We start from the raw sequence: 26566 nt of genomic DNA, 5'->3' as shown, positions 1-26566 counted from the left end.
TATCAATTATGCTTCAGATAAAGCCTTTTTCTTTGTCAAGAAATTAGAAATAAATCATGAAAGTGCTAGCTTTGGAGAAGCAAGAAGTAGCACAGTGGTGCTTTCAATTTCTTTCACCATCTCCACTGGAGTTCTTATAATGACCCTGGTATTTTTACTCAATTTATTGACTAAATGTACAATAAACTCAATTTACTGGAGTTATTGGAAGGATCCCAATGGAGATACTTGAGTCCCTGAAAAAGGCTTGCTCCAGTGCCAGGTACCCAGATATAGCAGGCTGTGGACACATCTGTTGGCGTCCGAGAGAGAATTAGATCTTTGGTCCACTGACCTTCCCAACCTGATACTCCAGAGTAATTCTGGGAGATATGGTTGCATCATAACTGGAGGACCACAGGGTGATAGTAATGTCACTTGCAATATCAGTGGTGACCTCCAAGGTTTTATCAGAGAGACCTTTCCCAGTCTATTGACCTGAGATCCTTCAGATTGGAGATGCTGCCAAGGACCAAAATCAAACCCTGCCTGCAAATATTTTGAGGGGGATTCTTATTAAAGTATTGTGCAGGGAAACCTGCCATGAAATGGGAGGGATGCGGTCATTTTGCTTCATTTGTAGCCTGGTACACACTTCTTGTTCCACTAATTGCATCACAAATTGCATCCTAGCCAAAGCAGTGAAAATCTGACATTGTATGGTTTTAGATTATTGATTCAAAGTCAAATTTTGAATAGTTTACAGTCATCTTCATTAAGATAAATCCACCTTGATTCTGAAAAGATTTTTAATATAATTTGTATGCCGCTTATCCTGCTTAGAGGCTAATAGACTACCTATGATCCCCTCCATTGGATTTTAAATACATTTTAATGACTGTGGTTTAATGCAGCACGGTGGTCTTAAGCTTTTGTGAACCACACTGGTACATAGATATTAGAGTGGAGGGATACAGATGTCAATATAAATAAGCAGTGAATGCAAAACATCTATTTAATTGGCAGGAACAATTTTACTTTGTAAAAGGAATGATGCCTTTTCTCTTGTGTATCTGCAACTATAAACTTTATCTGTAATGCCAGATATACTCTGAGACTATCAAGTAAACAACTGAAGCTCAGGCTAACACTGCAGATACTAAAAGTGGCAAGTTTAATCTTGCACACGAGGCAATTGTCACTTAACATTAGACTAAACCAAAAGAAAGCCCAATGCTATCTGTTAAAAATAGCTGCAGCTGATATAAAAAGGTCTACGTTGCAGACACCTTGTGATAGGGGTGTCAAACTCGCGGTATCACGTTGTCACATGACGTATCACTTTTCCCCCTTTTGCTAAAACGGGGGTGAGTGTTGCCAGCGCGTGATGCATCCTGCCCGCCAGCCACGAGTTTGACACACCTGCCTTATGACATCATAGATCTCAAACCCTGAAGGTTTCCAGGATGTTACCCATTTGTAAATGATAATCGGAGCAATGAAATAATGGTCAACTCTTTTTTCTGCCTGTTGTGGAAGAGCCAAAAAATTCATTGGATGGATTTGAATGTGATACTCAAGAGAATCCTCTTTGATATCAAGTGATTTAAATGGACCTTGTTTGGCTAGTTCAGACAGTGTTTGCAGTAGGGCCATGGCATCTCCATTCTGCTCTGGCTTTATTGTGCAAATCCAAAGCCTCAGGTGTTCTTCACTAAATGTCAGTCCAGCCTTTTCACCATATAGGGCCCTTCTAGTCCATAGCCAATCTTCCGGTAGTAATCTCTGGTACCCACACCTGCAAGGAAAAAACAAAAAGACGTCGGTGGAGAAGCAACTTACGAAGAAGAATATGCAAATAGCCAGTCTCACTGGGAGATGCACTGAAACACATATTTCAAATTACCCCTATTACATCCATTATCAGCAGCAAAGTATGTTTACTTTAAAATAATGTAGCATCTGTATGTCTTCTTCGCTACATGACACCAAATAAGTTTGCTTCATCTTGCCTCATGCTTTGGTCCTCGGATGATTCGTCCCCAGTTCCCACGTTACAGGAGACCCTCTTGTTTTTAGAGCTGCATGTTCTTCCATGGATACCACAGATGGGAAACCTTGCAGCCCTTCGGCTAATTTCATTCAGCTTGAGGGTTAATTTTCAGAAATCTTAGGCAAGCTCAAATTACTGATAAGAGTGACCCTGTGTCCTTTATCTGCTGAGATGTTATGAAGAAGAAAAAGGGGGCGCCAGAAATAATGCTCCCTCCCCAAGGCACTTCTATCACGTTATTCAAGGGAACGTGGTTCTCGATGGGCTGCAAATCTGTGACTTAGACCAATCCTTCATTTCAGAGCTTTTTACTTATTCCGTGACCACCCTTTCCACACGATTAACTAAAATGTTCATGACTATTCTGTGACATTTGCTACATAATAATATTGTTGACAGTCAAGTGATCTTTTTGTTTGTGTTTATGATGATTAAACTGAACTAAGGCTCCCCACCCCCCCAGATGCAGAACTATAACCCAGAGCATATGGTTTGCTCAAATGGATCTTGTGGAGACAAAGAGAGCCCATTAGCATATCTCCTATTTTGCTGCTGGAAAATAAAGTTCTTAGTCCATGATTCAGTGAGGGGTTGAAGGCACTGAATGAAAACAAGGAAATAGATGTATGCAAGCTATAGATTTTTCTGAAAGATGGCTGGCCTACATGTTCCATTATTTTGAATAATGTGTGGGCTTTATGGAAATCATATCCTTTTTTACATCGGGGTTTTGCCAATCCAGAAGATTAAGTATGAAAATTATAAATCAAATCTATATAAGAGATAAGATTTATAAGTTCTGAAAGACATACTTTTTAAAATAAGAAAGGAGAACATTGAATTACATCATTTTTACTTTTGACTGATATGCAGGATAACTACAAACCTACATAAACTGGAACAATGTATATAATTTCTTATTTGCCTAGTTGCAAAGGGGGAAAAAAGATACTTTTGGTAGACCATGAACTATTGTATCAGATACTTGAAATATTATACTGGGGAATATGAAATAAAACACAGGCAATACAGATAAGCTTATTAATATTGAATAACAGAATGACAGAGTTGGAAAGGACTTTGGAGGTCTTCTCGTCCAACCCCCAACTCAAGCAGGAAATCCTATACCATTTTAGGCAAAGAGTTGCCAATCTCTTCTTAAAAATCTCAAGTGTTGGAGCACCTACAATTTCTGGAGGCAAGTCATTCCATTGATTAATTGTTCTGTCAGGAAATTTCTCCTAGGTTGGTTCTCTCCTTGATTAGTCTCCATCCGTTGCTTCTTGTCCTGCCTTCAGATGCTTTGGAAAATAGGTGACCTTCTCTTCTTTGTGGCAGTCCCTTAGATATTGGATCATTGCTATCGTATCATTCCTCATTCCTCATCCATCATTAAATGAGACATACTCAATTCCTGCAACCGTTCTTCGTATGTTTTAGCCTCCAGTTCCCTAAATATCTTTGATGCTCTTTTCTGCAGGCTTTGTAGAGTCTCAACATTTTTTTATATTGTGGCAACCACAACTAGTAGCAATATTCCAAGTGTGATCTTACCAAGGCATTATAAAGTGGTACTAACACTTCACATGATCTTGAATCTATCCCTCTGTTAACGAAGCCTAGGGCCAAATTGGCTTTTTTGGCAACTGCAGCACACTGCTGGCTCATTTTTAAGTGATTGTACACTAGGACTCAAAAATTCCTCTCACAGTTACTATTATTGAGCCAGGTACTACCTATTCTATACCTATGCATTGGGTTTTTCTTGCCTAAATTACGTTTTTTGCCACTGAATTTCATGTTGTTAGATAGAGCCCAGTGTTCCAATCTGTCAAGATCCTTCTGTATCTTGAGCCTATCTTCTGGAGTATTGGCTATTCCTGCCAGCTTGGTGTCATCTGCAAATATGATGAGTTCCCCTTCTTATCCCCTTGTCTAAATCATTGATGAAGATATTGAAGAGTATCTGGTCATTCACAAAACAATTACCAATTATCAGCAAACATTTAAACATGGAATATGCCAGTCCTATATGGAATGCAGAAAGGTGTGTATGTGTGTGTGTGTGTGTGTGTATGGAGGGTGGGGAAGTGAGCAAACTCTCTATGTTTTTGGTGACCTTATATTGTCCCATAATAGCACTGCCACAAACTCTTCTTGGAGGAAAGATGGAGTTGCTATTTAGCTCTTTTGCAATTTCTGTTTCCTGGCTCTTGTTTTGTCTGTTACAACTTTGTGGTTGCTTCTGGCGAGCGGCTGCTTCGGGTGGTAGTTGGCACTCATAACTAAATACAGGGTTCCCACCCACAGGCTCTGGAGAGGCAAATGATACAATTTAGGATGGGCTGTCCATCACTTGTTATACTTTGAAATGATTTTAAATGGGACTTGCAAGTGGCAATAAACAAAACACTATCATTTTCTCTTCAAGGCTGGTCCTGAAATCAATTATTCTCAGCTATCTCCCCCTTCCCGTTTCAGCTTGTTGAATGAGCATTGTTTGAAACAAAGCTGAAGTAAATTCTTAAGTCAGAATTAGCAACTTGATGCTTTCTAAATATTTTAGACCATAGTTCCTATAAACCTCAGCCAACATGGCAAGATCTTTAAGAGCTATATTCCAAATGGAGGCAGTATATGATCAGGAGAAAACTATTTTTTAAAAAAAATCAAATGCAGGGGATTGAAATTGTCAAGAAGGCAACTGTGACTACATGACAAAAGCTTTGCCTCTTTATGTGTTTTTCATTCATGATTTACATAAAGGAAGGTGTGGTTCTGATCACAGCAGCCATCTTAATTTTGTTTACCATCATTGCAGAGCCCTTGAATGCAATTACACTTTATTTAAATTAAATACAGTTAATATGTTTCCTTGTAATGAATAGAACAAATTACCCTGAGGAACAGTAGGAAGAGCTGAAAATGGTCAGATAAAAGAAACGCAAGTCTGGGGCAGAATTGTAGCCTATTTCAGCCCATGCTATTATGTTAAAATTAGGCAGAGAAGACAGTGGGTAACTCCAAGTCACCTACTAAATAATGTGATGAATGAGCCATTTATATCCAAGTTTTTAATTTTTGAAGCACAACCTCCCTGTAGCCAAATGAGAATTATCTTCTATTCTATTCTATTTTTTGCATATGGATTTAATAATGAGCTTATTTATTTATATGGGACTTAAATGTCTTTCTCCTTTATTGTACTTCTTTCTGTTTCTAACCAGAACCATGTGGAGGATTGATTCCGGTTTTTTGATTTTGAGGATTAGTTCTCATTAAGGATAGGAAAATTTTCTATCACTTTTAGAACTAGCAAAGGTACATATGTAATCAATAAATGATATGGTTCAATTCCTAACCCCAAAACAGGGAAAGCCCAGATGCTGCTTAAAAGTGAGTTGCCCTATCCTGCTGATTAGCACTGGTCATAAGTAAAGTATGATCAGGGAAAGCTATGTAAAAATCTTTTGCCCATGTATCCTTGCCCCAGCTCCTGCTAACCTAGCAGCTCGAAAGCATGCAAGTGTGAGTAGATAAATAGGTACCACTTTGATGGGAAGGTAACAGTGCTCCTGTGGCGTCATGCTGGTCACATGACCATGGAAATGTTTTCGGACAGCACTGGCTCAATGGCCTTGAAATAATCAGCAATAACGAGCGGACTAAAATCCATAGAGATTCTTTTATCTTTTTGTTTTTTAAAATAAAAACAATTGCAGCCGTAAGTTATAGATAAACATATAATTTTGTGCCAATTTTTAAAATGGTTTTTGTTTCTTTTGTAAGCATTGACTCCCATGGTGGGGTTTTTTGGGGAGGGGGAATACAGCTGGGGATGAGGCTGAGCTGAAGTGCCATTAATGAAATATTGCCATCTCTGCAGGAGCTCAATGAGATATAATCACTCCATCTGGAAGGTCTGAGATAGTTCTGAGTCTGGTTTTAATCGCATAAAGAAAAACCTACAGTCCAAAGGAGCTAGAATCTGCATTCACAAGGATGGAATTGACAGATTTATCAACCACCAAATATTATTGTCAGAACATTAATCATTAGGTTCTGTCATAATAAAGTAGAACATTCAAGGACAGTTTATTATTTCAAAATCTATACCATGACACTTTTGCCATTAGCTCCTCCTGGTGTCATATTGAGCTCATATGAATCTTTTGGCCTCAAAAAAAACAACCCCTTTCTCAAGATTGTAGTAAATCTCAGTATCTTCTCTGGTTTTACAAACTTCACCTCTGGCATCTGATATATAAACTCTAAATCAGCTTTCATTCCTTTTATACGGAAAGCAAAACTTGAATATGGAATACTGCACAAATCTCAAGGAATGGTTTTTCAACAAGATTTTGGAAATGCAGAGCTGTGGGCTGCCTGAACAGGGCCAGCACTGTACGCAATAAACTCCCTGGTGAATGGAGAATTAATGGAGGCCATAACTCAGTAATCAATCACCAGGTTTGCCTACAGAAAGTCTTAAACAGTCTTGACCTCATCAATTTAAAAAGGATCAGATGAATATGAAGAGTCCTGCTGAGTCAAACTAAAGGTTCACCTAATGCAGTATTTTCTTACTCAACTGGCCAATTGGTACTGTTGGGAAATCCAATAAAGCAAAGCAGCATCTCCCACCCATAATTACTCATGACCAATATGCAAACAAGAAGTGATTATAAAAAGTATACATATGCCCAGTATGGCTAGTATCTGTGAAAGACTTACTATTCATAAAATTTCCTCATCGTTCAAAGTCGTAGCATTTTCTTAATGACTTCCTTAATTTAACTATGTGCTATAAGTCTATAGAGATTCTCAGTCATCCAGGTCATGGTTGTCCCAAAGGTGCTTTTTTTCCCCCAGGTGGCAACTAGACTTTATTGAATTCAAAAGATTTAAAAGAAAAAACAAGAAAGTCCAGTTGCCTCAGGAAAAAAAAAGCACCTTTGGGACAATTATGTGCTATGCAAATTGCTTAATTTTATCCGTCCTGATTCTCCCGTCCTTCCTTACTTTTAACGCCTCCAAAATTGAGCAAGAAAAGTCTTTTTCTTACTGCTGAGATGATGAAAAGCGATTGCAATCTAAGCCATCCATTTTGTGCTACATGGAGAAACAACAGGCAGCTTCCTACACAGAACCTATAGGAAGGTGTAATGGGAATTCAAGAACAGATTTCACGGGAGAATTTAATATGGAGAGACTGCTGATTTCCCCATGTAGCTTTATTATCCATTCATTCAGGCTACCAAATAATCCCAATTTATACCTATGGAATAAAAAATGGAGGAAAACATTTTCCTGATTGAAATGAAGCTGTGCCTCTTTCTTTCAGAGACTGGTATGAATGAATGTCCCCATGCTTTATTATTACTGCTTTTAAAGGATTTTCCAAACTCATGAGTGAGGAAGGGAACTCAGCCCTCTGTCCTGCCAAAGGCCACATTTGCCTTTTGCTTTTTAAAGGCTACTATGAAGGGCTTGGATGTCCTCAGTTCCCAGAAATGCCCCTCCTCTCCTCTACAGGCACTTCAGCAGCCGTGTGCGCTCAGGCATGCAACATTTCTGGCCTGTGTCCATGTTAATTTTCTACTTGATGGCACACAAATCGAAATCTGGTCTGGAGGAAAGCTGATCAACTCACTACAAGGTAATTAATTCACAGCAAAGACAGGCACTTCTACAAGGTGTCACTGCCCTCCCCTCCCCCTATACCACCCTGCAGCAGAGATAAGATGTCATCATAACGTAAGAGATGTAAATTTTGGGAATTCTTGCCTATCTCCAAATTTACACACACAATAAAAACGCAATTCTTTCAAAAGGTGCTGGCCTTGAGTTCCTTACAAGGGCATGAAGGAATTTACGAACTGGATGAAAATCTCAAGAGCCCCCACAAGAGGAAGAACACCTCAATTTCTTTTCAATAGTGAAGGGGTGGCAGATAGAACACTGCCTGATAACAGGGAATCTGGGTTGGCCATTTTTTACTATGTGATTCTATATATTCGTGCTCTGAAGGCTGGATAAATACCATGAAGAATGTTATCTTTAATCTTTTCAAGAAGACAGAGGTTTGGTGAAAGTGGAATTGGGAGATAAATTAGGTGAGCACGGAGACAAGAAAAAAATGAGATTGCTCCAACAAAACTCCTCCAGTTCACCTGCTGAAGGGAGTCTGTTTCCAGATAAAAAAGTCAATAAAAACATTTTAAGATTCTAGAAATAGACTCTAAACTCTATAGAAAACAGCTCTCCCAAAATAAAAGCATGTCTAATCATCCCAAACTTGTTTTTTCCTATCAGTGTATACAACATTTCTGAAGCATTCCGTACAGCTAAAACAAAGGATTTTTAAATTATTATATAAATGGCACTTTACATCTTGATTTCTTACAAAAAGTCAGAAACTGCCATTTTAGACACATAAAAACTTGGAAACAGAAATTAAGATTGTGGGTCAAAGCAATGAGGAGCTCCAATGGGGCTACCTGCAAAGATCAAAACCAAAGCAAGTCCTCCTACCATGCTGGTACATTACTCCATCTTGGAAGATCAAGCAACACTTTCACAATAAGTAAGTTGTTCCATTTATGTTTGGCTCTTGGACACAATTGCTGCAGAAGGAGAAGGAAAAGGGGATAGAATGGGGAGGGACGGGTTTTTAGTTGCTAAGTACATACAGCCCACCTTTTCAAGTGAGAACAATAGAGGACTGATTGGCCAAACACGAAAGGTTGAACAAGCATCTAGAATGTAAAAACTTAAAAAAAAATCTTTAGAAAATTGAGTCAGGGCTGCTCAGTAAGCAGCCTATTGCCTCAACACCTTTCTCCTGTTCCTACCACCATCACAGTCTACAAATAGTTCGGCCACTGTTCAGGATGCTGATTAGTGATCCAAGACCTAGCTTGTGTATGTGTATATGCAATATATTTGGGAGAAAGTTGTTTGTACGCTCTGGAAGGACAGCAGTAGCAGTTTTTGCCAACCAGATGCTCTCCAGATAGGCTGGCATCACAATTTTAAGGCTTTCCAGTCAAACATAGTAGCCAATCTGGCTGAAAAATCTGTGAACTATGCTCATACCATAATTGGACAGTATCCAGATTAAGAAAGGCTTGTCTATAAGCAAAACCATGAATTGACACAATTGAAGCTATCTCTTTCCCAGTGCCCCTGAGATGTAGTCTAGCATCATGTTTCTCAGAGGGAGCAACTAGAAGTCTTGAAAAGCCTACAAAGGAACTCCCAAAATGCTTCTCCTGTTGATGTTCCCAAGAAGCTGTCCTTTGTTTTCTCAGAATATGAAGGTTACACCTCATCATCACAGAGAGAGGGCCTTGGGGCCTTAAGTCTCCCTCACTTCTACCTTTCTCACAGAGCTGTTCTTGTGAGGTTAAAGCCAATACACCACCTTCACATCTCAGAAAAAGACAGGATACAAAGGTAATGAATTAAGGTTTTCTTCTCTGAACTTGACTATTTTCTTTTCAAAGACATCCAAGTTAATAATATCTTTTGCATCTATTAGCAGAAAGTTATAATTACTAGCTGTGCAAAGAAAGGATTCTGTCCTGAATATTCTGCCAATCACTTCAATGGATGGACCCAAAGTTCTATAACCGTATCTTATATAGGAGCATGGTGACGCAATGGTTAGAATGAAGTATTGCAGGCTAACCCTGCCCACTGCCAGAAGTTAGATCCTGGACTGGCTCAAGGTTGACTTAGCTTTCCATCCTTCCAAGGTCGGTAAAATGAGGACCCAGATTGTTGGGAGCAATAGGCTGACATTTGAAAACTACACAGAGAGTGTCGTAAAGCACGAGGAGCAATATATATGTTTAAATGCTGTTGCTACTGCTATTATATTACTGTATGATAGGATGAAAAAGCCTTTTCTCCAGCCATTATAAAGCTCCATATTTCAGACGTCTTATAATTCTCATCTTCTTTTATTCAGCTTCCATTACCTATTAACTCCCCTAATATTTTTAATCAGCTGCCTTTTTAATGATTACTGCTAACTGGTTTAGAATTGGTGATGATGAGAAGGAATATATATCTATATACAGGGGTGGCATTCAACCAGTGTTACTACCTGTTGGGTGACTACGTTTTGCTGTGTGCGCATATAAAAAACCTTAAGCTATGCCACCTGGACAGTTGAAAAGCACTGTGCACGGGTGCACAGCATTTGAAAATCCTCTTCTTTCCTGCTTTTTCAACCTCAGCTGTGCCGCGCAAAGCAGCCGAGGTTGAAAAAGCAGGAAATAAAGAACAGGTAACAGCCCAGACAGGCGGGTGGGCCAAACAGCAGCAAACACAGAACTGGTTCAGTGTCTGCTGCTCTTCAGAGCTACCGGTTCTACAGAGCCAGGCAGAACCAGTAGCATCCCACCCCTAGATATATACTATAAATGCTTTTAATAAATAAATGTTGAAAATGCTGGAATATCACTTTAGCTTTTATGGGTGTATCTCCAGCTTTAAAGATAGCCGCTATGAAACTGCATGAAGATGGAACCACTCTCAGGAAGTTTTGGCTGTATCTGTGAAAAGCCCAGTTCATATGCCGTCAGATTCCACATGATGGCAGAATCAGGGTGATGTAGCGGTTAAGGTGTTGGTTGCATAGTCGCAACTGTGTATTATTTTATTACCTGCTGCTTGTTATTTTTAACATTCCATTAAATGTAAGTTTGTATCAAGAATTTTGAGATTCTTTGAATGTAATGTTCTAACCTCATAAAACTGGTTAGATTTTCTTTTCCAAATGAAACAGTACAGCCTAAATACTCTCCTGTCCCCATCAAGCACGCAGTATCTTCTAAATACCAATCTTTAGAAGTAGCATCTGTGGACTCATTAAACAAAAGCTGCTCTAAGAAAACAATAGCTTTAGCTGCTGGCAAATAAATTCAGCCTTTGTGAAGCTGACATGCAGGCGTGAAACCATTGCAGGTTATCATTGCCTGTGGCCAATTAATTTAGGGTAAATAAAAAAGGAAAGTAGCCTTCTTAAATGACAGCAGCTAGATGTGGGGAATACCAACCCAAAGACAACATCCTTCTGTGCCACCATTTGTATAAAAGACTGGTCAACGGCGAGCAGAGAAAGTTGCACTTTAGGTCCACAGCCAGCCAAAAGGTATAAAAATGGATGGGAATCAAAGCATGGTGACATGTTCAATTTATTCTAAGCACGCATTTTTCTTATCACAGACTGCTAAGAACCCAAACTGCAGCTGCGTGGCAGGTGGCACAGGCGGCAGCGAGATTTCATCAGTGACTGCCAGAAGCGTCCACTGGAGCGCCTGTTCTTAACTATCTTCTGATTTGATTCATTTCAAGCTCTGTTAGTGTAGTGACAGGGTTATAATGTACTCAGTTCCTTCTTCATGGTAGGATTCCTTAAGATCTTGTCTACTCGTGTTTCTCTCTCTCCTTCACCATCCCTGATGATCTTGCCTGAGAGGACTGAGGAAATTTCAGAGAGGATTCTTGCCATCAGTGGTCTAAGGGTTTGGGTGGGCCTGCTCTGGAGTAGGAAGGGTGTTTAAGATGGACATGGTTAAGGGCCTTATCTTGCGTTATTTTCAAATGGGCTTATGGTTCATTTGGAGAAAACTATGGGGAGATGAGCTTGATGTTGGATTGGGATTAGAAGAATTGCTTAGGCAAGAGAGAGGCAAAGGAGGAGAAGGAAGTCATTTACTAGCCCAGAATATTCTGTCTCCTCTGGTTGCCTTGTTTGGGGATGGGTGGGTGAGTGGGGAAGATTTCCCTGAAAGATACACAACAGAATTATATACCTATACCTATACCTGAGTTGGCAACTTATTGCCAAGGAAGTAAATTAGTACAGAATGAAGTTTTAAGCAGTTAATGCATTTTTTTCAGCTAGCTTGTCAATTTTAATTTGGCTTTTCTATGTGTACAAAATATAGATATGCAGTGGGCTGACAGAAAAGCTTCCGGTCCTGTTGAGAGGGGGAGAAGCATCAGAAGACGACTCTTTAAAGTGCCTTTTGATTTCTGTTACATTTGGAAAGAATTTCAAAAAAGAAAAAAGAAACACATAAGCGCTGTAGCATTAGTCAAAATGTACATGAAAAAGCTTAGAGGAGCTTTATAAGTTTATCTAGGACAAGAAAAAAAATGATGAGGATAATGACGATGAATTGGGCATAGGCTATAAATGTTTCCTACAAAGTGAAAGAGAGGCATGGAAATATACTTGAATAAATACAGCCTAGATTTAAAAAATAATGACTTAAAGCACCAAGAAATTTTATATAATACAGGTAATCTTCAATTTACAACAGTTTGTTTGCTGACCTTTCGAAGTTACAAGAGCACTGAAAAAAGTGACTTACAACCATTTTTCACACTTACAACCATTTGCAGCATTTCCATGGTCACAGTGACTAAAATTCAGGCACTTGGCCTTTGACTCATATTTATGATGGTTCAGCATCCTGAAGTCACCTTTTGTGACCTTCTGACAAGCAAAGTTAATGGGGAAGCCAGATTCACTTCACAGCCGTGTTACTAACTTAACAACTGCAGTGATTCACTCAACAACTGTGTCAAAATAGGTTGTAAAATGGCAAAACTCACTTAACAACTGTCTCACTTAGCAACAGAAATTTTGGGCACAACTCTGATCGTAAATCAAGGATTGTCTGTATTGCCAGGGATGCTGGCAATTGCTGCTGAAATGTGAAGACCAAGCGGAATCTATAAAAGGTATCCTTAGGACTTGGCCATTTTTTCTACAAATTACACCATTTGACCTAATAGGTTATATCCTACATTCACCTGATCATCCTGGTGGACTTGAATAATATCAAAAAACCACCATAAATGAAGTTTCTGGATTATTCTAGGTAGACTCACTGAGGATTCAGAAAGTAGTAAGTGGCTCCTGTGGATTTGATCACTTTTCCATGTCATTTTAAATGGCTTTTATCTACAGAGTTTCTGTTTGGTATTTCATTCTTCAATTATAAAAAGTACAATTTGGCTTTTGGTGTTTTTTTCTTCCCTTCATACCTCTATCAAGGTCGACTTTTGTGAAAAGGACAGTCTATTGTCGGTTGCATTTGCTTTAGGTCTCCATGCAATGCTAGAGACCATGAGGTGGTGTCCTAATAAATTTCTTAAAGATATGGTTTTAAATTGGGGGAAGCGCCCACATCCAGAAATATATCCCACCTTCTTCAGAAGATTAATTAATTTGGCAAAAATGATAAAAATCTGTTTGAAAGACTGGAAATCCTACATGGACTTTTTGTGGAAAGAACAAAAGACTGAATTCATAATTCAGAGATTATAAAATCGGATGAAGAGGATGGGGAAAAATTGATATCATCAATAGAAAAAAAGGATAGAAAGCATAACTGTATATTTTCTTTTTACTTTTTTCTTTCCTTTCTTTTTACTATCTCTTTTTACTTTTACATGTGTGTGTGTGTGTGTGTGTGTGTGTGTGAGAGAGAGAGAGAGAGAGAGAGAGAGAGAGAGAGAGATTGTAATCAAGTCTGCAGCAAGAATGATTCCCAACTGAGGTAAAAGTGAGAGTCTGTATCCTCTAAAGTACATCAAGCTTTCTATAAAGACTGCTTGGAGGCTTCTTCACAATATCATCTTATGCATTTCATGCTGCTTTAAAATATGCTCTTAAATTCTCTTTAAGAGCTTCTTCTCCTTTGCTTCTTCTAATGAAAATAATCATCAACAACAACAAAAATAGCACTTCTTTGGTATATCTGAAACAGTTTGAGGGTGAGCCAAATTGTGGCCAAGAGAAAGTGAGAGAAGTTGCCAAGGAGGGGAAGCACCCTGCTCTTATTTGCCTTTTGTTTTTTAAGTGTACAAGACATGCCCTGTACCATATGAACTGCCATGAATAAGGATTAAATGCCTCATTCTTCTTCCTTAATTAATCTCTTTATTTGCCCATCAGAGAAGCCCTAGTTTTCTCACTTACTGCAATGTAACAAAGGCTTGGACAAGATTGTTGTTTGGACAAGATTGGCAATCAGATTTTTAAACATTTTATCTTGTCTTTATTAGTTTTATAAATAAACTCCAGGTGACAAACATACCTAATACTCCTTCCTCCTCCTATTTTCCCCACAACAACCTTGTGAGGTGGGTTGGGCTGAGATAGCGACTGGCCCCAAGTTACTTAACCAGCTTTCATGACTAAGGCAGGACTACAACTCACTGTCCCCTGGTTTCTAGCCTGGTGCCTTAGCCACTAGACCAAACTGGCTCTTTTAAAAATATCACCCTTCCCACAGTTAAAACTCCTCAAAAATCCAGAAACTGGATAATAGAGAAAAGTACTATTGTTTATACTTTTTTTAAGGCCTTCTCCTGGCTATCTTATTCTTTGATAGATTTAAATTTATTTTTGACTTTTCCCCAAGAGTATTAACCCCTGGGTTGAATTTATGAATAGGTGAACACTACAGTACACACATAATGGGGACTCTACTCTCCTTCCTTCTGCAACCCTCTTTTCAATTTGACTTTGAAGAGTTCACCACCATCTCCAGCAGAGTGTGACTACTTTGTGTAAATTTATGATTGTATCAGCAACTTTCAGTGCAGTGAAGAACTAGGAATGAATATCAATTTTATTTCTGTGCAAATACAGGAATTCCTCAGAATTAGGATGATACAGGACACGGTCCTTATATAGATTTGAACTATAATACCTCTCTGTTTACAAAATAAGTATGCACATCAGAATTATGCAGACAAGATATTACTAAAGAGAAATTCCCATAATCCTTCCCTACTGGTTATGCTGTCCAGAAACGAAGCTAGTATAGCTGCCTATCCCCAATTTATCTAGTTCGAAGAGCAATATTTGTGAGTGTGTGTGTGTTTATCAGTAGCTGGAAATATACATTATTTCCTGATCACAGCTGGAATATCAGTTGAGTTCATCCTAGAGACAGAAAAGGCAATCTCACAATTTGCCCTATATATATCCTGCAGATTTAAAGGACAGACTATTCACCGTTCAAATTCCAAGGGATGTTGTGGTGTGGTCAAAATTTCTACATAAGTCATTTGCATGGAAAGTATAAATTAAAGAATCTGTTGATTCGAGTTATCTGACCTATATTTCATGAAATAAGTCCTTTTTCTCCTGGAAGGATGAGCACATGAAGAAACAATAAGAAATCTCATCAAACCATAGATACTCTGTGTAAACATACATTACTGGGGGTTTTTTAATAGCAAAATGCTCCCTCTGTCACAGACAAAGAGTTCTGAAGCTTTTTCTCCATTTCTTTAGCAATTTTCAGATACTCAGCTATCCAACAGTTTCTCTTCCATTCACCTGCTAACCAAGAAGGGTAACATGCTTACACAGTTTCAGGTTTATTACCTGAAATGACAGCTATCTTCCATGAGCCATGCTCTTCCTTGGCAATTCTCTCTGCCTCTTCCATGAGCAGCATCCCAAATCCCTAGAAAAAGAAATAGTACAAAGGCAGGGAAATGTAATTTTCCAGAATACAAGGAGCTTCTAATTTAGAAATTAGCTGGCAGAACACTTAGAAGGTAGTATGGTGAACTATGGAGAGGCAGATAGGATTGAGGAAAAGGGACAAATGATTAAAAATAACTCAAACATTTCCTTGTTTTTAACAACTACACCAGCTCCTATGGGACAGCTGCGTTGATCTGTTACAGGAAAAAAAAAACCCAAAACAAAAAACCCAAAGGAGAACGTTGAGACATCCTTTATTAGTATAACACATGTGCCTCTGTACTGGTACATGGATGCCCACTATATTGACTTGCAAATTTGCCTCTAGAGATCCTACCATGCATAGAAAGAATAATGGGAGCATGACTGGATAACATTGGTACCTATAGAACACAACCAACTGAAATAGATGATACAATATTTAGCATTAGCAAATAATGCTGCCTACAGCACGGTTATGATTCAGGCTCATAATCTAGTCTATATTTTCCTCTTATCTTTCTAAAATTATGGTCTGAAAGCCTCATTTGAACAAACCCATGATGAATGTCAGAAGGTCAGGATTTATGGACAGTATGGCGGAGTGAGATGCCCTGATTGGGGCAGAAATGTCAAGTAATTTGAAAGTTAAAGCTTTTCCCATACATGCTAAACTCGGCAAAGGGCCACATTAACCCTAGAAGCAACTTAATTAAATGCCTGAGACCAGGCAGATCTTGATATGGAGGTTGTTTTGGGACTTTGCTGGCATTGTGTTTGAACTGTCTGAATTGGAGGTGGTATGTGAATAATAGGAGGAGGAAGAGGGAGGAAGAGGAGGAGGAGGAGGAGGGAGGAGGAGGAGGAGGAGGAGGAGGAGGAGGAAGAAGAGGAAGAGGAAGAAGAAGAAGAAGAAGAAGAAGAAGAAGAAGAAGAAGAAGAAGAAGAAGAAGAAGAAGAAGAAGAAGAAGAAGAAGAAGAAGAAGAAGAAGATGGTTCAGGCAGATTTGGAAGAAGAATCTGCAACTGACAACCCAAAAGGTATAAGCAGGATCAGTTGTAGGGATCGGCTGGTGAAAATGCTGGGCACTTGCATCCCCTTTCTGACCTGTACCACACCCCTAACTGTCCTCTGTGACCCCCACAACACCTCTACTGCACCCCTATGCACTCTGCTTGACTTGCACTGCATCTCTGTGTGCCCTTCTCTACCCATGCCATTTCTCCTGCACAACTCCACCACCTGTTCCCCACCTGTACTGCACCTGTACTGCAGTCCCATCCATCTTCCTGACTATAGTGCAGCACCTCGCACATACCATTCGCAACTTGTGCTACACCTGCACATTTCTTATCCAACCCCTTTGGCCAGGGGTGGGATTCCACTGGTATAACAACCGGTTCAGAGATCATGCGCTTTGCGTGTGTTCCTGCCAAATGCATGCTCTGAGTGTGTGCTCCGCAATTCAAACAGCTATAATACTTACCTTCTACAACAATCCCTGTGAAGAAAACAGCTGAGGCACAGCAAACTGCTCTGCTGTGCAAATCAGGTGTGCTCTAAACAAAGGAAATAAAGGACAGGAAAGAGCAGGGACAGACGGACAAGCCCACATGCTCGTCGCAGTGAACCGATTCAGAGGCAGCTGATCTTCGGAGCAAGGGGTTTGCCCAAACCAGTCCGAACCAGTAGAATCCCACCCCTGCCTATGGTGCACCCTTCCTAACCCATCCAGCATAACTCATACAACCTTGTGCATCTCCTTCCACCCTTCCTGATCTGTGCTGTAGAGGTGAGCAAGAGATACCGCATGGGTCAGGAATGTGCAGTCCTGTGCATATTGGAGAGTGCATGTGGAGGTGTACAAGAGGTACTGCATAGGCTGGAGAGCTTACATAGGGATGTGGCATGGATTGCCATACCAGTGATGATCCAGCAGGCCACATGAGTTTTTAGTAACAAACATTAGTTTAGAGAAGAATAGTACATGTGTATTTCTGTAGGCGTGTGACTGACTAGAAAGTTTATTTCCTTTTTCCCAACCTTTGACAGGCACAGACACTCACTAGCAATGTTAAGGCTACTCTAGCGAAGTTCATGACATATGGAACAATATAACTTGAAATTTAAGAACAGTAAATAGTGAAGAATGTGACTTAGTGAATGAAATGAAGAAATAAAAATAGACTAAATTCTTGATTTAACAGACTAATTGGAAATCTGTTAAAGCCTAAAGCCAATCAGTGGGATTTTATGCATGAGTAAAATGTACATGGAGTCTGTAAACTATACACTGTGTACATAAAACTTAGATAATATATGTACTTTGTCCAGATTGATTTGCAAACAATAAATTTTGTCTGTTGTTTTGGGTAAAGTGTAACCTTAGATTTTGCCTGTTAGATTCAAAATCAGCTGAACCAAAGATCGTAAATTGAAGGTTGACTGTGAATATGTTATGTGTTTGTGGAATTAAGAGAAAGGGGAAAGATATAATAGACTTGACTGAAAGTGGCCCAATCTTGTGAAGTCCAATATATGCATAAGGAAATGAATGTGAGAACAAAAAAATGTGAATTGGTTTTATCCATGACTTGGTGGCTGTGTATCAAAGTAGGACTTCATAGTTCGATGAAAATGTATTTTGGTGAATAATAGGATAATGGAGGAACCAGGGATGAGAAAAAACTAGACAACACTGTAAATGAATGCAATCCTTATTCTGTTAGATGAACTGACTGGATGGGTGGAAACAATCTAAGAATAAATTGAGCCATCTGGAGATACAAGAATGGATGAGAAAGGTGATGGTTTGGTGATTGCTAAGAGAAAGATATTATTTCAAATATGTCATTTACACATAACTCTACTCATTTCTGCAAATGGAAAATAAATAAATAGAAAAGATTATTGATATGTTTGCTTAGAATGAAAGACAAAACATCTGGTAATGAAAGCTACATTGGTAATGAGATATTCTGGATATGGGACAGTCCTTTTTTGGTAAAGTCAGAAATATCTCCAGGAAAACAGACGTGGAAGGAAAAGGAAGATGTGAAAAATATGAGTGAAAGTAGAATGCATGCAGAAAAAGAAAATATTAATCATATAAAAAGTATTAGATTATATATTTTTTAAATTTCCTGATAAAATGTAGAGAGGGTGTGGTAGCTGCTTGGAACAGAGTAAAAGGAATTATTTTATGGAATGTGACACAGGTATCTGGAGAAATATGAACAAAGATCTTTGTTAGTGTGCAGAAATAAAAAAGGTTCTGGAAATGTAATTACTGTAAGGGAATATTAATGCAAAAAATGAGGATGAAAGATATTGCATGTCAACAGAGGATAAAATATAGTTTCAAGGAATATAGTGAAAGAACAAGAAACAAGATTAAGAAGCAGAGAAAAGGCAGAGTGGTTTTAATGGAAATAATAATTTAGGTGAAGGGGGATAAACAATGAGCCTCCAGCATAGTGAAAGGAATTAAAAATAATAGAAATCAAATGATGTGGAAGAAAGATGAAGTAAGAGAATGATTATGGAATATTTTAGGGATCTATATGGAAATAAAATAAATATGATGAAATATAGCACTGAAGTGAATATTGTGTTAGTGTCCAAGAAATAGAGGTGAAGAATAAATTTTCAATCAGAATAGAGCTGGAAGAGACCTTGGAGGTCTTCTAGTCCAGCCCCCTGATCAAGCAGGAGGGCCTTTTCAGACAAGTGACTGTCCAGTCTCTTCTTAAAAACCTCCGGTGATGAAGCACCCACAACTTCTGAAGGCAAGGTGTCCCACTGGTTAATTGTCCTCTCTGTTAGGAAGTTTCTCCTTAATTCCATATTGTTTCTCTCCTTGATTAGTTTCCATCCATTGTTTCTTGTCCTACCCTTTCTGGTGCTTTGGAAACTAACTTGACCCCCTCCTCTTCATGGAATACTGCTATCATGTCTCCCCTAGCCCTTCTTTTCTCTAGACTAGCCAACCCCAAATCCAGCAACTGTTCATCATATGTTTTAGTCTCCAGGCTTCAATCATCTTAGTTGCTCTTCTTTGCACTTTTTCCAAAGTTGTCTCAACAACTTTTTTTGTAATGTGGTGACCAAAACTGGATGCAGTATTCCAGGTGTGGCCTTACTAAGGCTTTCTAAAGTGGTACTAACACTTCATGTGATTTTATTCTATGCTTTTGTTTGTAACAACCAAAGATTGTACTAGCTTTTTTGGCTGTTGACACACAGTGCTGGTTCATATTCAAGTGATCATCCACTAGGAGTCCAAGGTCTCTCTCACAGTTACTGTTTTTGAGCCAGGTTTCACCCAATCTGTACTTGTACCGTTGGTTTTTCCTGCCCAGTTGTAAAACTTTGCTTTTCTCCACATTAAATTTCATGTTGTTGGGTAGGACCATTGTTCAAGTCTGTCAAGATCTTTTTGGATCCTGAGCTTGTCTTCTGGGATGTTGGCTATTCCTGCCAGCTTAGTGTCATCTGCAAATTTTATGAGTTCCCCTTCTATTCCCTCATCTAAGTCATTTATGAAGATAAAGGCAATGCTGAAGAACAGTAAGCCTGCAAGTGTAGATGGGACAATTAGAAAAATATTAAAATATGGATGTGGTTTGGCCATGGAAAGATTGTGCAACTTATTTAATATAAGCAGGCACATTGGTTAGAAAGTATATTGCAGGCTAATTCTGCTGAATGTAGTATTGCAGGCTAATTCTGCGGAATGCCAGGAGTTCGATTCTGACTGGCTCAACATTGACTCAGCCTTCTATCCTTCCAAGGTTGGTGGGGGCAATATGGTGACATTTGTAAACAGCTCAGAGAGTGCTATAAAATACTATGAAGTGGTATGTAAGTCGAAGTGCTATAGTTATATGATTGTGAAGATTACAACTATATATGGCAACTGGAAGAATACCTTGACTCTAAAGATATCATTGAATGCAAAACTATAGAGACATGACTTGCTATGCTTTCTGGGAAAATGTTTGAAAAAAATCTATCTGAAAAGTGACAATGAACAAAACGTGGGAAATACAGTGTGGCTTTATGCTGTGTGGAGTATGAAGTGACCAGATTTTTGCACTTTAGTAATTGAGAAAGTATGAGTGGGAGAAAGTTGATGCATTGTGGATAGAGTTGCTTACCCCAAAACTGAATAGTATATATGTACAGAGTTAGTTTTGCCTGGATTAGGCTACAAGCTTGTAATTAATAAAATTTCAGGACAGAACTGTGAAACTGCCTAATGTGCAAACATGCTATATACAGTACACCACTGAAATCCTATTATCTATTATACATACTAGATAGTTTTTCCCACAATACTACAACATGTACCACCAGATTCCTAGGATAGAGCAGTAACTATTTAACTATTATTAGAAGGAGCAGAATAAACAGTTTCCCCAGGCTGGGAACCACAACCTTTGTCCACTGAAGGAGCAGGAGAGGTCCTCTGGGGATATGTAAATGTAGACTCTATGCCTAACTAAATTTTTCATTTGACTGAAGTAGCTATTTGGTTGAGTAATGAAACATCTCAATTTAATAAACTTTGGTCCAATTGCTATGTTCTAACCTTTTACAAGTCCTCTGGGGATGTTGTAACATCACTTGAAGGATCAGGGGGCTGAGTTTTTTGTGGCCTTTAGGCAGTTGTTTCAGGTTTTTTATTTTAAATAAGAACAGGAAACTTCTGAGAAGCAAACCAATTCCATCTTTGGATATTTTACCACTTAATTTTGGAAGTATGATTTTCTGTGCATGTATTGTGGGCTGTTATCTGCCCACCCATGAAGAAGAGATTCATAGCAATTTACATTAGATATTTCTCAAACTGTCATATCCAGTCAGTGAACTGGAAAAAAAAAAATCCTGATCAGCAAGTCCAGGCTGGTACACTAGAAAATCCACTACAGGAGAGATTTAGAAAACAAAAAGACAGAACATCACTTGTCCTATCTAGCTCTCAACTAAAACCAATTCAAACATATGAGATCCAACTCAGCTTGGAACTAAAGCCTTTCCACTCATAGAGCTTAATGAATGGCCTGTACTTTCTTACAGAACAATTGTCCAATCCCAAATGACAACACACTTAGTAATACAGACCATCTCAGAAAGATGCAGAAGAAACAAACTGTAAGAAAAGCAATTTTCAACTAATGGCATCCTCTGTGTAGGCTGATACCATTGTTACAGGGTCCAGTAATGTCAATCTACACAACTGGGGCTTCATTTGTTTCATTCATAACTATTCATTCACCTGTGATTCAACTGTCAGTCACACAATTCACTTTGTATAGGACAAACAAACCAAGCTCCACTCAAAACAATTGATGCACGCAAAACTGGCACTTTTCAATTAGCAATATTAACACAATCACCATTTCATTTTCCTACACTGTTGTTGTGTTATTCCGTGCTATCTGCCAACTACAAATAGCCTCAACTCAAGATGGATTTGAAATGGTCTAAGAAAATGATTTTTTGTGATTTTTTTTCTTGAAGTTTAAGATGAGCAGTCCAACTTAAAAACAAAAGGAATTGCATCTAAAAAGCATTATAGAAGAACATTTTAGCTATTAAATGTACCTCTTATAAATAGGGCCAATTATTTTCTGCAACTGGCTTATCAGATAAGGAAGTCTTTTAAAAGGCAATATAGTTACAATCATCATGCCATGTTGATGAACATATAATGTGGCTCTGCCTCCAAAAATAAAGCTATTTTTACCAAGTTCACCATGACAACCATGTCAACTAAATAAGAAATCATGACAGGGGAACATCTATGGTCATGAAAGGCTCTTTTTCAGGCTCTATTGCATCGGTTAACATGCTTTAAGATGAAAAGAATGAGGGACAATAAAATTAGTTATGTTTGTGTCCATCTTTCTTTCTACAACTCAAGAAGATGTACAGGTAGCACTCAACTTACAACCGTCTGTTTAATGCCCGTTCAAAGTTACAACAGCTCTGAAAAAAAATGACTTACAACTAGTCTTCTTACTTACGACCATTGACGTAGCATCCTCATGTTCACATATTCAAAATTTGGGCGCTTGACAAATGGCATGTATTTGTGATGGTTGCAGCATCCCAGGGTCATATAATCACTATCTGCAGGCTTCACTTAACAACCATGTGATTTGCTTAAGAACAATAGTCAAAAGATTGTAAAGCTGGACATGACTCACTTAACAACCACCTTGCTTAGCAACAGAAATTCTGGTCCCAACTGTGGTGGTAAGTCATGGACTACTCATATGCAGTACTATTCCATCCTTCTTTTTTTTCCCCTTTTGGTCAAAGGCAGTGTCCCCCTCCAACCTTTTGGACACCAGGGACCGGTTCCGTGGAGAGAGGCTTTTCCACAGACTGGAGGGGCTTCCCTTGTTTGCACGGATCAGTTTCTGGCATGCTGGTGCTGGTCCATGGATCGAGGGTTGTGGACCCCTGGTTTAAAGCCTTGTGCAACAGATTGGACTGGCCCAAGTCACCAATAAGCTTTCATGGGTGGAGTGGATTTAAACCTAAACCTCCCTAATCATTGTTATTTCTCCTTTATCAACAAAGAGAAAAGGCAAGTATACTGAGCTAGAATCTTTGGTGGGAAATGTATGTTTTCCATTCTTCCTATTGGGGTATTAAGCTATCAGAGGACTGAGGATGCTACATCTCCAAGTCCTTAAAGTAGCATCTGTTGGAACATGGGGCAGCTAGAATGAGAGAATTACATCTTCTGATATTGTCCTCCTGTCAGGGTTCCATAGCAAACAGAACTCCGAGGCAGGTAGATTCCTCAAATAAGCTATCTTTAATTCCCCCCTCCCTATCCCCCATCTCCAGTGTGGCATTACCGAAACCTCAAAATGCCCTCGGTCACGTCATCTTCAGGGTTGACACTTCCATTTTAAGAAATGCTCCTGGTAAGACAGCTAGATTTCCCACATGCCTAAATCAGGACATATCAGGATATTACCTGCGTTATTGACTAAATTTAAAGAAGAAAGCAAAACACTGTTTGGCTCACAAAGGGGTTACTTATTTTATTTAAATTGAATCAGCTTTACTAATGGACTGACACATATCCAAAAATGCCTAATCGTGTAGGAATGGACTTTCTCAACAACTGTGGAGCACATGATGGCTCAGCTGGCTGAAAAACAGAGCTTACAGACAGACAGACAGTCTATGGGTGAGAGGAGGGCAGAGTCCGATCATTTTGATACTGGTATAATTTGTTGATTTGACATTAAGATTTTCATTAAAGTAAACTGAGATAGCAGAGAGTTATATCCACTTTATAAATGGGTGTTGACTTGGCAGTAGAGCAGCAGTCAAAACAGCTGGTCATGGCAGCCCAGGAAGAGCAGTGCAGTTGAAACAATTCTGCCCAATATATTTTTGTGTTGCTTAGTTGTACCAGCAGGAATGGGCCAAGGTAGAGAAAGGGGTTAGAGGAAAGAATCCAGTCCATTTTTTCCAAGAAGATCTATCCATAAATGAATTCAGCTTTACATGACCTATGTGCTGTGAAGTATTCTATTGTGCTCTAGGCCTGTCAAGCGTGGGAGGGAAAGACGAAGCAAAATACTGTAGTGCCATTTCTGGGGTACCGCAGCTACATTCCTCCAGTCCATCTTTGTGCGTCATGCACTCAGGACCTCGCTTCCAATCTATTTCCTTTTATTAGTGCTAGCTTTATTCAATTGATTTTTCTCCCTTTTGTCTTCCACGTGCGTCAAACACTTTTTCCACTCCTGGCTTTTGAAATTTCACTTTCGGGAAGTAAGAATTCATTTTCTGCTCCTTTCCCCTACTTCTCTATTGCTGCTGCCTCATTGCCCAGGGTTATTACCATCAAACAGAAGTCACATTCTAATGCACATACGGCCAAAAAAAAGAATGCTTCAAAACACCTCCTTTTAAATCACAATGATTTGAACCAAAAACATTAGGTATATAAATAAAGTGCATGCTGATAATTTCTCTATTCTAGCTAAAAGCTCAAAGGTGGCGAACTAATGATCACATCCAAGAGACACTTAATTTAATATTTACTTAATTGTATTCCATTTATTGAGAGAGAGAAAAGCAGTGATGGGAAGCAGCTGCACAGCCCACACGGTAGAGAATTGAGGTAAAGGAAAGGAAATGCACTATAAAAACATTGTGAAACACACAAGTATTATGGTAAGGCAATAGCAATAGCACTTAGGCTTATATACCGCTTCATAGTGCTTTACAGCCCTCTCTAAGCGGTTTACAGAGTTAATATATTGCCCCCAACAATCTGGTTCCTCATTTTACCAACCTCGGAAGGATGGAAGGCTGAGTCAACCTTGAGCCGGTGAGAATTGAACTGCTGGCAGTGAGCAGAATTAGCCTGTAATTAGCCTGCGTTCTAACCACTGTACCTCCATGGCTCATAAGACAAGAACTTATTTCATGGATGTTATCATATCTGGGTTTGACATGAGGCAAACTGGGTCTTACCAACATAGCCAGGCTGTAAGTGGAGACTCCCCTAGGGTTGAATAAAACAGTATGCAAAAAGAACTTTCCATTGCTCAGAAAGCCAGAGAGTCACTGAGAAATTTAAGCTAGAAATACCCTTGCCAATACACTAGTTTTAGTGCCATAACAAAATGTAAGTAGAGAAAATCATCTCTACAAAGTCTATCTATAGATGGAATGGAATGTGTCTGCTAAAGGTGTGTGTGTGATGGATTACATTGAAAAGGAAGTTTCTCGTGAAGGAGGGGGTACATTCCAAGCAGGAGGGATGAGACAAGACATATCATAGCCCAGAGTTGGATCACAGAAAGAGATTAAGGATAGCCACTCCTTACAATCTCCCAGGGTATGTCCATTAGGATTAGAGTAGCATAGGTTTAGTATGGTAAGATTCTGCCTATATGGTATAAGCAAGTAAAGAACTGAGCCTTAGCTGTATTGTTCTGTGTTATTCTTGGGTTGGACCTGATATCAATCCAGAAATAGATAGTGTAAGGACTCACCTTAGTGAAGACAAATGATAGAAAAAGAGAGCCAGTTTAGAATAGAATAGAATAGAATAGAATAGAATAGAATAGAATAGAATTCTTTATTAGAATTCTTTATTGTTTGGCGTAGTGGTTAAGGCACCATCCTGGAAAATGGAAGACTGTGAGTTCTAGTTCTGTCTTAGGCACAAAGCCAGTAGATGATCTTGAGCTAGCCACTCTCTCTCAGCCCTAGGACAAAAGGAACAGCAAACCACTTCCAAAATATTGCCAAGAAAACTGCAGGGGCTGGTCATTAGGAGCAAATACTGACTTAAAGATACGCGCACACACATGCCCACAAACGAATATGTATATAATCTAGTCTTGTCCCATGGAAGAAAATTGTGGCAGTTGTAGTTGAAGACATATGGAAAATATCAAATTAGAAAACAATGGAATAGATCCATAAGAAACAATGCCCCATATAAATCAAGTGTTCCAACAATTAATTCTATTGGTATTAATAATTAGTAGTAATTTTACCCAAAGTCTCCAACAAGGAGTTGGTTGGCCACTGGCATCAAAGATAACTCAGATAACTTTTTTTTGAGTCACATGAGGCATAAAAATTTAATAAATAAAGTTCATTAGGATTTACTGTAAAAAAAACTTCTGTAGAAGCAAAACTGCTACTTTACCAATATTAGACAGAGCAAGTATTACTGCTACAGATGCCCATGTACCTTTATTCTGAAGTTATTTTACAAGGGTATGACATGCATTTATTTATGTCATCCATTTATGCCATCCATCTCCCCTATAAACTGACTCAATTAAGCCCCAAATATGGATATTAAATTAGTATTGGTAGCACTGGAAACACTGAACAGAATATACAGGAATCATGGTTCAAACAACGAGGAAACTTATTTACATTGTATAGCCTGTTTACAACTTGATATGAAAGGCGTTTTTCTCAAACCAAGGGGGAAAAAGTCTTAATACATATATATATT

The 26566-nt window shown here is 38.8% G+C and overlaps 1 protein-coding gene across 2 annotated transcripts in view; it reads right to left on the bottom strand.

The window, feature by feature from the left end:
- Positions 1 to 770: 770 nt before the first annotated feature.
- ELP3 (elongator acetyltransferase complex subunit 3) overlaps positions 771 to 26566 on the bottom strand; it is an 88122-nt gene continuing 62326 nt past the window's right edge. For both annotated transcript variants that reach the window (XM_087959985.1, XM_087959980.1), the window contains 2 exons: positions 15459 to 15540; positions 771 to 1777 (listed from right to left, as the gene is read on the bottom strand). In XM_087959985.1, coding sequence (XP_087816111.1) covers positions 1701 to 1777; positions 15459 to 15540 — 159 coding nt within the window. In that variant the 3' untranslated portion in view covers positions 771 to 1700. The remainder of the gene's footprint in view (positions 1778 to 15458; positions 15541 to 26566) is intronic.

This window comes from Notechis scutatus, chromosome 1 (genome assembly GCF_049901735.1).
Source record: "Notechis scutatus isolate UNSWTSFEM ecotype Mainland chromosome 1, rNotScu1.2, whole genome shotgun sequence".
Classification (NCBI taxonomy): domain Eukaryota; kingdom Metazoa; phylum Chordata; class Lepidosauria; order Squamata; family Elapidae; genus Notechis; species Notechis scutatus.
This window is presented reverse-complemented; position numbering and strand designations above follow the sequence as displayed.